This window comes from Megascapheus bottae, chromosome 1 (genome assembly GCF_031878675.1).
Source record: "Megascapheus bottae isolate mThoBot1 chromosome 1, mThoBot2.hap1, whole genome shotgun sequence".
NCBI lineage: Eukaryota > Metazoa > Chordata > Mammalia > Rodentia > Geomyidae > Megascapheus > Megascapheus bottae.
Window position 1 is genome coordinate 32666480 of NC_143509.1, and position 15587 is coordinate 32682066.

At 38.6% G+C, this 15587-nt stretch overlaps 1 protein-coding gene across 1 annotated transcript in view; it reads right to left on the reverse strand.

Moving 5' to 3' along the window:
* Spata16 (spermatogenesis associated 16) overlaps positions 1 to 15587 on the reverse strand; it is a 228129-nt gene that overhangs the window by 70692 nt on the left and 141850 nt on the right. The window contains exon 5 of the mRNA XM_090342277.1: positions 2928 to 3012. Coding sequence (XP_090198403.1) covers positions 2928 to 3012 — 85 coding nt within the window. The remainder of the gene's footprint in view (positions 1 to 2927; positions 3013 to 15587) is intronic.

Here is a 15587-nt window from a genome sequence, read left to right on the forward strand (position 1 = left end):
CTCAAAAGAGAAAAAGAACAGTTGCCTTGTGACTTACAGGGGAGTTATAATAATAAATAAGCAATCCTTTGTAAGTTGAAAATGAATTTATTACACCAAACTCACCAAACTTGGCCACTTGGCCTAGCCTACCTTAGGTGTATACAGAACAAGTCTATGTTGGGAAAAATCATCTAATATAGGTCTGTTTTCTAATAAAGTAAAGTAAGGTCTGTTTTCTAATAATGTAACCTATTGAATGCTGGGCTGACAGTGAAAAATGACGGCTATATGGGTGTACTTTTACACTATTGTAAAACCAAAAAGTTGTCAATCAGACCATTTTAAATTAGGAACTGCCTGTATATGGTATTTTCTTATCTTACAAAAGACTTATAAACAGTGACTGACTTTGGTCTTTCTGGGTGTCTAGAACTGCAAGCACAAATGTGTGAGAAATGGTCTTATACTGATCAGTGGAACTGCAGGGAGGGTTTGGATATCGGAGCTGCATTTAGAGGGGACACAGAACAAAATCCCCTTTCTGGTTCAGGGAAGAATAAGAATCAGGAACACAGAGTACATATCTTGAGTGGAAACCAAGGAGGAGCTGGTTAGTGACAGGGAGATAGAAGAATGGTATTGTGGGCTAGTGTTGGGTCTAGAAAGAATATTTTAGTATATGAAGCTTATCTTGTAGAATGTGACTTCTAATGATGTTGCTTTTTTTTTTTTAAATTTCTGCTCTCACTTTCATGAGTTTAACAGTTTGGACATGGTTTAGTATTAAGATAGTACTAGCATGAGTCTCAAAGTTTGGTTGTGGTTTTAGTATTACAATAGGCTTATAAAATATTTTCTCAAATACTTTATGCTAGTTAGCTCTTACTTTCTAGGTGAAGCTTCTGTAATTGGAGCTAGAGACTAATTTTCCTGAGGTTTTATTACTAGTTGGCATTAGACCTTACATTGAATCTGACCTAACTGCCAAAGAGGAACTTTTTCACCATATCAGTTTCTTCCAATTAAATGAGAAAAAGAACAAATCACAAAAGAGGTAGGCTTTTCTTACTATTCATTAATACAGAATGGCAAAGAATTTGTTGTATCCCTTTTTATATGCATGTATTGGCAAGCGGAGATTATTTTTTTCTAGTATGAAGTAAATAACAGAGGGACATTAATGTTCTTTGAAAGCTAAAGGAAATAAAAAACATTTTTATTTATGCAAGTTTCAACTTCTTAATTTGTTTTAGATAATGCCAATATTGAATGGAATTTTCTGTAGCTTCAATGTAGAACACAAAGCAGATACCATATCTGTGTCTGTTTAATGAATGAATATTTGTTGAGAACTTCTGTAGGCTGGGCTTACTAAATATTGCCGAGCAACAACTCTTTTCTGCCTCTTGTAAATGTCTGTGGATTTTTAAATTAAGAACTTCTCTTTTTTGTTTTATACATCTGCAGTTCATATTGTTCACTGATGTTGCATATCTATAATTCTTTACAATTGCTTGATTTACATGCTAAATAGCAACCACCACAGTTCATATGAACACAGTTGGGTCCCAAGTATTTAGATGGAACCATATAAATTACTATGAATTTTACAGGGCTAACCTAATACTTAACAGCTACTAAAGATATTTTATGATATATGGCCAAAAGCTAGAAGCCAAGAGGCAATAATGTATATGTAGGAAAAAAACCCAGGGAATTACAGAAGACTGTCTGCTATTATTTCTTACTTTCCGGTTAGTAATTTATTATCTCCTTTTTCTAGTGTGTTTAAAAAATTCTTATAAAATGAGAACCAAGTAGAAAAAGAAGGAAAATCCCACATGGTCAGGAAAGGAAAAGCTATGGAAGAAAAACAGCTGATACACCTAGTTGAATTTTTAAAAATATTTGAATATATTTCATTTGGAAGTGAGTTTTCCCTTGGTCCATATAACTCTTTCTAAAATCACCAAGTGGAAATTCTCTGGGGATGCAAATCTATTTTTAATAAGAAAAATAGGTGAATAATTAGCAATTAGATATTAGTTATTTGCATGTGTATGGGAGGGGGTGAGTAGGAGATGACTTTAAATATGTCTCCATACAAGTTTCCAGATTATGTGGTGAGGAAGGACAAGAACAGATTCATATACTGGGAAAGGGAATGGATTCATAAACAACTCAATTCTATAATTTTAATAATTCTATAATGCTTGGCATTCAGTTGACCTTTGGTATTATTTCATGCTGCCATTTTAAATAAAGAGAAAGATTTGTCCTTTGCTACTAGTCACATATTCCAAATAGTAACTTGACCCAACAAATGCATCTAACTTTTCTGTTATGTGTTAATATTGCTTCTTTTTGTTGCTTTGCTTGTGGAGCTTGAACCCAGGGACTGGTATATATTAAAATTATGTCTAAAATTTGTTTTTATAGGCAATAGAACAAAAAGGACCCATGAAAATGGCATTCCATTTATTTTGCTTTTTGAGACAGGGTCATGCTTTGGCAGCTAGGCAACCCTGGCTGGAACTCACTTTGTAACTGATGCTGGACTCGGGCTCATGATCCTTCTGTCTCTGCTCTTGGATGCTAGGATTTCAGTCCTATCCCACCATACCTGACGTAAGGCTCATATTTGAAAATATCAGGTCCTTAGAGCAGTATGCTGGAAAAGGAGTTCTTGGGATGTTGAAAATTTATATTGGGTTGTAAAACTGAAGTATGGGCCGCAGGTTAACAACCTTGAATTTTGCCCTTAAAATTAAGTCTCAGAAAAATCTACTTCATTATAAAATATGTTATTACCACTCGGTGGTGGCCTGGTGATTGATATGCCCATAGATCCCTTTTCCAGCAGTCTTTTAAGTACCAATCCTTCATTTTGGTTTTGAAAAGGAGAGGGGCTTCTTTTCTAGAAGGGACATCATTTTTTTTTTTACCTGCCAATACAGCTTGATGAGCTTGCTTACATACCGCTCGCTTCCTCCACCCAGCCAGAACATGTAGTCTGCCACCATCGCACTCCTAAGGGACAAAGACAGATTTCCTTTTTTAAAGCTTGAATTTACAGGGCAGAGGAAAAGCAGATCATGCAGCAGGTACAATATGGACAAAGAAAGTTTCTCAACATATAGGTTTAATTAGATGAAAATGAAGTGCAATGTTAAAACACATGTCAGAATTTAGAATGTACTTCCTTTTTGATAGCTAAACTAAAACTATCGGAGAGAAAGAACAAGTCATGTGTCTTGAAAATAGATTTCTCTCTTTGTATCTATTTGTACTAGGAGTATTTAAAGGTGAGGAGGAGCTGCTTTGTTCTGGTCGTTTTGTGGAAAGCGACACAGCATTTGTAGAATAGTACAGATTTCATAGACTTTAGGATATCTCAAGCTTAGCATTGCACAAAAAGCTAGCAGTATTCAATACATATTTAAGCAAATCTCAGGCTTTTACTTGAGTTAAAGATTATCCACATCTGGTTACACTAGCCTTCTTAAAATTGAAAAAAAAATAAAACAAACAAACCCAAATCCCTACTTCAGCAACTAATCCTTTCCCCCCAAATCTTGGTGCCTAATTGAATTAGGTTTATTATTGAGTGCGTACAATCACCACATTGGTCTTATTAAGCAAAGGGGATATTAAAAACTATTGTGGAATGGATATTAATTCATTACTTAGTACCCTTTGGAGAAAACAGTTTACTTTTATGACTGTTTCTTTGCTAGGCTTCTCTATTTCTTTCCTCTAGAGATTCCAAATCCAATTAAATGTGACTAGAAGTAATTCCAAATTGTCACGTTAGCCAATTAAACATATAATAATCCTGTGTACCTAATCACTAGTACCGAAAGTTTATTTATTTAAGTAGAGCTATCACTGTGTACCCCTGTGTGTTTTTCTTATCTTTGCCTGCAGATACGTGTTGTTTCTTGTAAATTGAATTAGAAATGTTCCTTTCCTAAATATAGGTTGTTTGAAGCATAGACTCTATCAACTGACTAGAGCACTCTGTTGCTGAAAGAATTAAAATGTTTCGATTTTAGCTTAGGATGGGAAAAAAAGAGGTCTACAAATTAGCAGTGGAAAGAAACAGCAACTGGGAGGAAAACTTGATATTTTCTTCATACAATATAGCATTGGATAGAAGTGACATACTAGCATTCATAGAAATGATAATAACCAGACTCTCCTGAGAGTCCTTCCACACTTTCCCAAGGCGACAGTGATAACGCAGATTTGATGTCTGAATATGTATGGAGTAAAAATGAGATAGAAAACGCATAGACTTTAGAAGGGCAAAAGTGTATTTCGAATGTTTGCATTTTGAAAGAAGCACTTGGAAAAATGTTCTTGTGACAACCTAAAAAAGAAAGTCTATTTAACTTGTAGGTATCTTATTATCTAAGAGAAATTCACTTGAAAAATTGGAAATTTAAGAAATCAATGGAAAAATGTGAAAATCTTACCCCCATAGGGATGTGTATGTGTACACACACACACACACACACACACATATGTACAGGCAGTGAGTACTCTTACATGATAACTTGGTCTGTAATCTGGTTCTTTTAATTAGGTCATTTAATCTAGTTATTTCATTATTGTTGTTGTGGCTCAACAAACATTGTATAACAAAGATATCAGCTGTTAGCTAATGTATAGGTGGGAAAATACATTTTACAGAGGGTCAGAGAGTAAACATTTTAAGTTTTATACATCATGTGAACTCACAAGCATTTAAATTTGCTTTATGGAAGCAGATAGAGGAAATAAACAACTAAATGCACACGAGGGCCAATAAAACCCAATTTATAATTACTGCACAGTGAGGTGGATTTGAGTTAGTTTGCCTAACTCTAAGATAAGCAAACTGTTAGGATGGCCGGTAAGTCAAGGGAATTGGTATAATTACCAATTAATAGTCAGATGGATTTTGGTTTACTATCTTCTAAAAATAACAATACATTTTACTGAAATGATTGAGCAGAATTTAACAAATAGAGTTTACAATTTAAAGCATGCAAAAAATGCAAAAGATATTCTTAGAACACAGGAGACAATGGCTTGGGTCAAGTAAAAGCAAAGTGGAGAAAGGTCTCAACCTTGAAGGCCCTGCATTGAATTTCTAAGGCTTTCTTGCATGCTTAAAAACTACTCTTGGTGATTTGGTTGAGTTCCCTATTATAAAATTAGAAGTCTTAGCATTTTATTGATGTTTTCCAAATTACTTTTTCTGCAATGATGTGTTGTCAAGCTGTGTATAGTATTTCTGTGTGATTTTATTATACCTGTGGGCTCCCTTTTTCCCCTGTAAAGGGACAGAGCTCCAAATTTTTATTGAAATCAGTGAAGAAATAAGATTTATTGAATTCATTACTTGCCACACCTCAGTGAAGTACCATTATTATCAGAGCTGAGTAGATACTGAAATTAAATAACAAATACTGGAAGTAAATCCCAAACTCCTGGATTTGCTGAGGCATAGTTTGTGAGTGTGACGTGTTTCTTTCCACACCTTTCAAGCCATTGGGTTCATGGTAAGAACGCAAGTTAGGCTTGTGTTTGTCCAACTCACTTCCTTCTCAGTGAGACTAGCAGCTACGTGTTACACAGGCCTTCATCTAGTCCCATCATGGCACTGTTCTGTTCGGCCAGAACCAGTCAGTCAGTGAAAACACATGGAAAGTGTCTGGAGATACCGTTAGGGTATGCAGTGTGCAGATGAGGCAGCAGGCAGGGATTTTACCATCGGACTGGTAGGTAGGCAAAGATATCTATCTAATCAGCTCTTTGAATACCTAGAAGGAGTCAATCTTGGATCTGATGAGAACATAACCCGCCATTCTTCCCAGTCTCCATCTGGGACTTGGTTTACCCACTGGCTGCTATCCCGAGGACTATTCGGTTGTACTTGGCGTGGTATTTCCCTGTTGGTGACTGGATTCCTCTTATCTTCATTCTTCTGGAGTGCTATTTTCCCTCTAGACCTGACCAAGCCCCTTGAATGGCCAGGCTTTGGTCTGATTTATTTGTCAGTTTCGAGGCTGGACTAAGAACTTCACAGAGTGATAGGTAAACCGAGCCCACAAGCCTCCACTCCAGAACGCATCCCCTGGCGCCTCCACAGAGAAGCTGCTACTGAACTCTCCACGCTCTGGCTTCTCCATTCTCTTTCAATGTCTCCCTGGGTTTTCTGCTAACACGTGTACACAAATGCTGTGGTTTCTCTCATTCCAATTCCAAAAGAAATAACTACAAAGCCTCTCGTGCCTTACCCCCTCTCCAGTTACTTTTCTTGTTATTGAGAAACAGTCAGCACAGTATCTAGTGAGTATTATTGCTGAATTAGTTCACTCCTTTGCCCCAAATTTCTGTGCTTCTCCTTCTCCTCCCCTCATCAGATAAATACAAGACAAAAGGCACCGAAATAGAGAACAGTGACCAAAGACAGTACTGGAAGAAAACAAGGGAAAAGGCGACAGTATTCAAGAAGAAATGTACTCAATGCCTGTCTTCTGTAACTCTCTGTACATCACCTTTACAATAAAAATTTTAAAAAATAAAAGAAACAGACAACAATAGCAAGGCACTTTTGGAAAAAAAAATTGGTTCACTCTTCTCAGTAACTTCTCTGTCCTGCTCTCTGGGATTTCATGCTGGCCAAGTCTTCTGGTGTTCATCAGGGGATCTGCTCTGGCCAACGCTGCTGCTGGCTTCACATTGCTCAAAGCTTCTGGGTGCCTTATACTCTAGCCTCTGGCTTGGACGCTCTCATCAGGCGTGTGGCACTCTGGGATGCAATGCTTGGATCTCCTCACTTTCTTTTTATCCTCAGTGATATCAGTTTTACAGTTCAAATATCAAATACATACATACACACACGCATACACACATACATACATACATACATACATACATAAATCAATAACTTTATTCATTTATATCCTTACTCCAAACCGCTTTCTCAAACTCCACAATCTTGTGGACAGTCTGTGTAGCTGGCTAGTAGATACAAACTTCTAGTGATTATCCCTTAGCTCTTCACTCCCAACAGTCTATTTGGTTTCTTTTCCTTGGTTTCTGGCCTTGCTTTTTCATTCTGGAATTAGAACCCAGGGACTCTGTATAAAAATACTCTAACACTGAGCTACCCCAATGCCCCCTTTTTTGAGATATATCTATGTCTGTATATATACATACATATATGTATACATACATACATGCATACATACATACATATAATCAATACTTAGCTTCTTTGTCTTTTGGCAGTACTAGGGTTTGAACTCAGGATGTTAGGCTTGCTAGATTGGTAGTACATTACCACCAATCAGGGCTTCTAGCCCTGATTTTTGTTGCTTATTTTGGAGATGGAGTTTAGCTCACTTTTCTGCCTTTCTGGCCGCAAACTGTGAGCTTCTGGATCTCAGCCTTCTGAGTGGCTATGATTATAGACATGAGCTACCGATGACTGGAAACAGCTGAATATACAAATTTATGGACTACTATGTGGTACGGTATTGTAACATATATCCGTGTAATGATTAAATTAATTAATTAGCATACCCATACTCCCAATCATGTATCATATATTTAGTGTAAAGCATATCAAACTCTTTGTTTAGTTATTTTGAAACAACACATTATTATTATTTTCTTTCTTTCTTTCTCTCTCTCTCTCTTTCTCTCTCTCTCTCTCTTTCTTTCTTCCTTTCTTTCTTTTGTCAGTCCCAGGCTTGAGCTCAGGGCCTTAGCACTGTTCCTGGGTTTTCTCAAGGCTAGAGCTCTACCACTTGAGCCATAGCACCATTTCTGGCTTTTGCTATGTGGTACCGAGGAATTAAACCTGGGTCTTTGTGCATTTTAGGCAAGCACTCTACCACTAGGCCAAACTCCTGGCCCCACCATACATTATTTTTGACGATAGTTTCCATAGTATGCAAAAGAACTCCCTTACTTACATGTGCCATCTTAGTGTAATTTTGTAGTCATTAACTATGTCCTTCCTAGGGCCCCTCCTCTAAGGTCTCTTCTGAAAATCTCATCTCTGCTGATAATCATGGTTATCCTCTAAATCCACAAGACCAACTTCTGAACCATGCTTTACATATTTACTCACCCAGTGATGGAAACATAGATTTACTTCATATGTTGACTATTGTGACTTGTGCTGTAATAAACATGACAGTGTAGATGTCCCTTTGATACACTGATTTAATTTCCTTTGGATATGTACTCCACCAGGCATTGCTGAGTGGGTTGCATGGAAATTCAAGCAAAAACTCCTGGTATCACTATTGACTCCTCTCTTGCACTGTCTCTCAACTCTAAGGTAAGGTGACAGGAAAGTTATCTTTAGTCTATTTTAACATCTTGCCACTTCTTACCCTTTTAGGATACTACCTGGTCCATTTTCTCCTACTTGAAACATTTATTGCAATAGCTTTCAAACCAGACTCCCTGCCTTTCCATTTGTTTACTCTTAACACAGCAATAACAGTGATATCATTGGAATTACTGCATCAGGGCAGACCACTCCTGTGGCTTGAACTCTCTTGGTGTAAGACCCTGTGTCTTTATAATGGCCTCCAGTCCTGCAACTTCTCTCTGGTCTCACTTCCTACCACCATTGCTTAACTCACTCTGTAGAAGACATCTTCTCCACCATGCTGCTCATGAAGGAGTGAGTCCTGCTATCACCTCTGACATCACTGTGGTTCAGTGCTTCACTTCCTTGTGGTAAGAACTTTACTACCACCATATCCTACCTTGCTTTACCATTATATCGCCATTCAATAGGGCATGTATTTTGCTCTGTTAGTTTTGGAGGTATTTAATGGTATCTTTACCTCTGTGTATGTGTGTGTGTGTGTGTGTGTGTGTGTGTGTGTGTGTGTGTGTGTATGTGTGTGTGTGTGTGTAACAAAGTATAGTTTGTGAGTCAAGTCTGGTTCACCACCTATGTTTGTTAATGAAGTTTGAATGGAATACAGTTATTCTTATTCATTTGTGCATTGCTTACATATGGTTTTAGTGTTCTGGTGTGTAGTTAAGGCCTTATGCATTTATTGTCTTTTTCCTTAGTGGGGATGGGAAGGGAGGTGGGCCTGCTCCCTGAGAGCAAGATTTCTCATCTGTTTCATTCACTGCTTTGTCTCCAGTGCCCAGAAAGGGAGTCATACAATGATGCATTCACAATCATACATAATGTTATTTATTTGTTTAAAGCAAAAACACATTTCAGCTGGGTACTCCAGCTCATGTTTGTAATCCTAGCTACTAAAGGGGCTGAGATCTGAGGATCTATGTTTGAAGCCAACTGGGGCAGGAAAATCCATGATACTCTGATCTCCAATTAATCACTATATATGTTGGAAATGGAGCTGCGGCTCAATGATAGAGTGCTAGCCTTGAGCAAAAAAGCTAATGAACAGTGTTCAGGCCTGAGTTCAAGGCCCAGTGCTGACATGCCAGTACTGGCAGGTATGGACACAAAAGAATAAGATGCTGTAAAGAACTTGAGGTGAATAAAGTCATATGTCCTCTAGGGACCTAATTGCAGAGGTCTGGTCCCAGGGATATTGTACTATATTTACTACCCTGGTTTTGCAGTAGAAGTGAGAGGACAATGAAGTCATGTCCCATTTGTCCATATAGAATCGAGTGGAATTCGAGAGAGTATGAGAGATTAGTATATGGTATTGGATGCTGGCATATTTGTTATGTAAGTTACAGAGGGAAGATACCCCAAAATACATGCCTTAGTTTGGAAATTATTATTATTATTTTTATTAGTTGTGGGGCTTGAACTCAGGTCTTGGATGCTGTCCCTGAGCTCTCATGCTCAAAGCTAATGTTCTACCTTGAGCTACAGAGCAACTTCTAGTTTTCTGGTGGTTACTTGGAGATCAGAGTCTCATCAAGATTTTCCTGACCAGACTGGCTTCAAACTGTGTACCTCAGATCTCAGCTTCTTGAGTAGCTAGGGTGATAGGCATGAGCCACTAGGTTCTGGCTGGCAATTATTTTTAACATGTCGCCTTCAGCCATGTGTCAATTATTACTGCTTCCTGGCAAATGAATTACCAAGACTTTAATACCTTGTTTTAATTTATTTCATAAAATTGTCACTGAAGTCTCATTTATTTCCTCAAAACATCTGTGAAATGTAAAAAGATCAGAATCTGGCATATGTATACATGCACGGGTATGTGTATGTATTGAAAGGTTATACAGTCTCAGTGTATCATGAATCAGATCTGCTTCTTATAGAGAAGCAGAAATGCAGTGAATCAGACCTGTTATTATAAATAAGCTAGGCATCACCTTCTATTTTCCAAATTAATCTCACTAAAGGATCACTTGTGTAAGCACAACCACACCAGGCAACTTCTCAGATTAAACATTTCTGACAGCTTTCGCATTTCTAAGAGCATGAGAATATACAGCTGACATTTCCCAAGGCCTCTGTTCACAATGTCTCACATTCCTATGCGGTGTGGCCACACGGTGGTGTGCAGGAATAAGAGATGAGTAAACACAAGAAAATCGGGTCCACCATCAGCTTCCTTGGTGGACTGGCTGGGACCTTGAAAAGTCATTTCGTTCCTCACTTTGCCTTCAGGCAGGATCACACTTAAACCTTTCAAATGAGACCGATGAGAATCTACTCTGTTTTAAAGACCTCCGCAGAAAGACCTTGGGCTGCTTTCCTCACTGATTCTGGAGTTTCACAGCCTTAAATAGCATCTTCTGCAGTTTTAATCTGCTGGTGTTAGCACTATCTCTTCAGTGTTAATGCACCTGACCGGATGTTATCCCTGGAATAGAACCGCACTTCTCAACATCCTCAAATCATTTATTCACCTTCTCTTTCCTAGATTCAGTAATTAACCTGAACTGCTTGAATCTTTCTTCACAGGCCTTTCTTCTTGCTGTTCGTCAGGTTTGTGGTTGTCCTTTCAACTTTTAAAAAATTCTTCCTTCTACAATGTGCTTTGCATGAAGCTATTTTGTACACAGATTATTAGACATGTGCACATTTGCTAGTTCTAATGTGGACTTGTTCTGTGTTATCAATAAATTTCTTTTCCCTATACTTATACAAAGATCAAGAATGTACATACACATATACAAACATATATATATATACATACACAGACATACATACATATACATATATAAACAGAAACAAACAGAAACATACATATTAATATACATACATACATGGATAAGTATACACCAACACAGGCATACATGTGCATACTTATGTCATTATTTTTAAATGAATTAGTATTGGGGCAAATACCTATTCCTTTTATGTTTATAACTGCACAATAGTATGAAGAGACACTCTTCTGATCAAAAGCGCCATGCTTGCAAACTCAGTCAGGCAAACACACATAGACACATGGAGAAAACAATTCCTTGTAGCCTTGTATATTTTCTACAAGGCAGCCAGCTAGTGATCTTTAGAAATGTAAACGTAAGTGACCTGAACTGAAATCCCAGCTCCTGTGGTGACCTACAACTCTCAGCTGTCTTTGATTTTCCCCTCAGCACATTTTCCAGCATTTTCCATTGGCCTCCTGTCAAGATCTCCTGCCCTACCCACTCAGGCAAAGCCACATCCTTTTCTTGCTTAAATTCCACACTCTGTGTCAGTGCACTGGTCTATTTGTTTATTGCTCTCCTTTCTCTCTAGATTTATACTATCCAATATGAATGCCATGGGCCACATGTGACTATTTACATTTAGAAAAAAATAAATTGCCCTTGGCAAGTGCACAGGTATATTTCAACTGTCCAGTGGCTGCTTTCTACCCTCCTGAGCCGTGCCGAGCCTCCCAGCCCCACTGTTGTTCTGGGTAGCAGCGCTCTGTAAGTCCCAGGAGTTTCACATCGTAGTGCTTTATCTAGCACGAGTAGAATTTCACTGTGTTTCTTAGGCTGACCTGGAAATAAGGATGCAGCCTGGATTAGTCATAGAATCTTCCTACCTACACTTTCCAAGTTTGGGGATTACAGGTATGCACTACCACACCTAGCTGATTCCCAACTTTCTATTTTTTATTTTTATTTTTTGGTACCCATTACATCCATTCAGGTATTGAAAATATCACAAACTCTCTTATACCCTTTCCTAATCACTTCTTTTTCTTCCTCTTTATCTCTTGCCCCTTATGTTTTGTTGTTCATCTAGAGACCCATCTCCATGAGTGTATTCTCCAGTGCTTTAAGTTTATGCAATTCAGAATTTGATGAGGTTTAAAGAAGTTAGAGTTGATGGCTTGGGAACAAGAAATTAGAGTTCAGTCTCTGGATCTTTGTAACCAGTCAACCTCTATGTCTAAGATAGCTGGAAGTGATCCATGAGGCTAAGAGTTTATCTTTTCCAGCTTCAACCCAGTGAGTCCACAGACTCTTGATTTGCTTGCAGCTCCAGATTCCAATTACCACTGTTCTAGCCAGGCTTGCTTCTGCATGATTAGACCAGTGATTTCCTTGGAGTTCACTGCCTGCCTAATGATTTGAAGTTCCAAATTTTGCCTGTCCCTGAATCCACATTTGGCAACAACAAACAACAGTAGTGCAACCAGTACTATTATTAATGACAGCACCCATCTTACCCTCGTAAGGACTGAGTATTTACAGTGCATGTAGCAAGATTTTTTACATCACATTTTGTTATTATGACTGAGCTATGAAATGAGGAAATGAGTTTAGAGAGGCTAATTTTCCAAAAACTCATTGGCAGAATGAAGATTCTGCCAGAGACACCAAATTGTTTCTGGGTAAACATATTTCTAGCCTACTTCCACATTGCTCTTCTTCTCCTGTGCATTTTAATGAGTCTCTATGAATGTTAGTTGTCTTCTTTGATGCTGATTTCTTGCCAAATGGTTGACTGTTGGTGCACGTTCTAAAAAGGTAATATTCTTGCTTATGGAAGCCCAGATCTGGACCGCATCCTCAACCTCTGCTATCTTAGCCATAGACAATCCTCTTGTTTGGCTTATTAATCTGACAAAGTCAGTTTTTCCCTTCTTGACATGTCTGGAGTTGCTATTATTTCTACAACAGTGCATGTCTGTGAAAGTACATGGGGAAGAGAAGAGGATGAGAGCTGGGAGGATTTAGGGAATATACAAGGATGGATATGATCAAAGAATGTTGTATGCATGCATGAGAATGCCAATTCTCATGCCATTATTCTATATAATTAATGTATATTAAAAAGGAGAAAATTTCTGTCTGGATGAAAAGGCTTAGATATATAGAAATCATTTCAGATTGTATATGAAAGTTTGACTTAATTCACATATTTTCTGAATGGAGTACAGACATTATAAAATATTTACCATTTTCTTGTAAGGTTTAAAGCCATGGCAACATCCCAAACTATGAGGACATGATGTTAACTTCCATGAGCTTCTAATTTGATTACTGATATGATGTCTGTATTTGAAAAAAGCAACCAAAATACAGGTTATTCCATGAAGAGCTCTGCAAGTATTAATGTACATAATGTGAACTTAATGCAAATCCTAAGTGCTTTAGGATTTTGCACGGGCCACTGTAATGGGATGCTTCAGTGCTGAGACCTGAAGAATGGCAAGAGTACTTTTAACTGATGATAAAGAGCATGAGATTTCTTTCTTTTTTCTTTTGAGAACAAAAGGGCATGACTGCAGCATTTGAAGAGAGATGGGGCATGTGGAGGGGAAGAGACAGAGAAAATGCTACACAATTATACTGAAGACAATATGTGATAGACTAGTGGACATTTGTGGACTTGGTCCTGTGAATACTGAAGACTTTTCAGCAGGTTGAAGTGACATGGAACCTTCTGTGATTTTAGGGATCCATGCTGGAAGAGAGGTCCTATTGAAGCAGCAGTTTCACAGGGTCTATAACAGCCTGTGGCCGTAGTGGGAAAATTCCGAGATGTCTCTCTTTACTATTTGGGCATGGACACATAAGTAATATCCCTTCATGCTTGCTGTTCAGGATGAAGAAGGTGGACTGAGGCCCCAGTGTTCTGAAAGAGCCCTATTGGTAAAGGGAAGGATCTGAATCCAAGCTTTTATTGAGTTCATTTGCATGCTTCATGAATTCATTAAGTCCACAGATGGAATTCTAAGATGAATAAGCCATTTCCTATTATTAAGATCTAATGGGGAAGCAAACATGCAGAGAGATAATTTTATCACGATGAATAAAGTGGACTAATCGATATAATGCAGCTAAGAGGGCTGGCAATAATCAGGGAGGAAGCCTGGGGAACTTACAGTGGTTGGAGATGACCTAGTGGAGCAAGAGGAGAATAAGGCTAAGGAAAATGTCCTGGATATAGTCTGGATCCAAGTAGAGAGGACAGAAGTAGGAGGAAAAGTGGTTAACCCCAACCTATCTATCTTGCTGAATTTTGAGCAGGTAAGGAAAGCAGAAAGAAGTCTCAGGAGAGCCTGAAGTATATACTATGGGAATGGTGACCCCTTCTAGGGTTTTAAGTAGATTGTTATCTGGGAAGTTCTACAGATTAGAGACAGAGATAGAACTATGTCAACTCTTTTTTTTTTTTTGTAGGTCGTGGGGCATGAACTCTGGGCCTGGGTGCTGTCTCTGAGCTCTTCAGCTCAAGGCTACTGCCCTCCCCTTGAGTCACAGCACCACTTCTGGTTTTCTGGTGGTTCATTGGAGAAAAGAGTCTTATGGACTTTAGTGCCCAGGCTGGCTTGGAACCTCGATCCTTGGTTGTCAGCCTCTTGAGTAGGTAGGATTACAGGTGTGAGCCACGGCTCCCAGCCTGTGTCAATTATTCAGAGAACATATTTGGAAGATCATTGTAGACACACTGTTGTGTCTGGGGAGTGATGGCAGGAAAATGGGAAAGGGATGAGACATTTCTGAGGACAAACTCAAGATGACAAAAGCAGGGGAGGAAAAGTCTTTAGGCATGAAATACTGTCCATACCAGGCCTTGAGTGAGCCAGCCTTGGATCCCAAGTCAGATTCATAGATGCCTGGCCTATTAATGCAAGAAAAGCAATACCTAATACTCACTCCTTCCTTTTTAGATGGACTCAGGAAAAGCAAAACTCATAGTGACATTGGTGGAAACAAACACTGCTCTGTTCAGGAGATACTCACTGGTAACATGGGCTAGAAGGAAATTGAAAGATATGTAGATAGATCCTGGATAATCTAAGCGAAGGCTCTGAAAGGGCTCCTTCTGGAAGATTCCCCCAGTGAGTGTTCCTGCCAGTCTCCTGTTATAGCTTACCCACCATGTCCCTAGCCTTTCCTCCACCATGATCCATAATTGAACTCCTAGGAACACTCCTTACCAGCACAATGCACCCTCATCTTTGGATGGAGTGAAGAATCTAGAATTCATGTTTCTTGAATCTTTGGGTGGGATGGTAAAGTTTAATTCAGCTTCTTGCGGGCAGGGGTCACAGGAAGGATAGAATGGTTAGGATGAAATGACGAATGAAAGGATCTTGTGTTTACTCAAAAAGGAACAAACCCTGGAGGCGCCTGGTTGTATAAAAAGAGGCAATCTTGAATTTAATTTTGCTTCCAGTAGT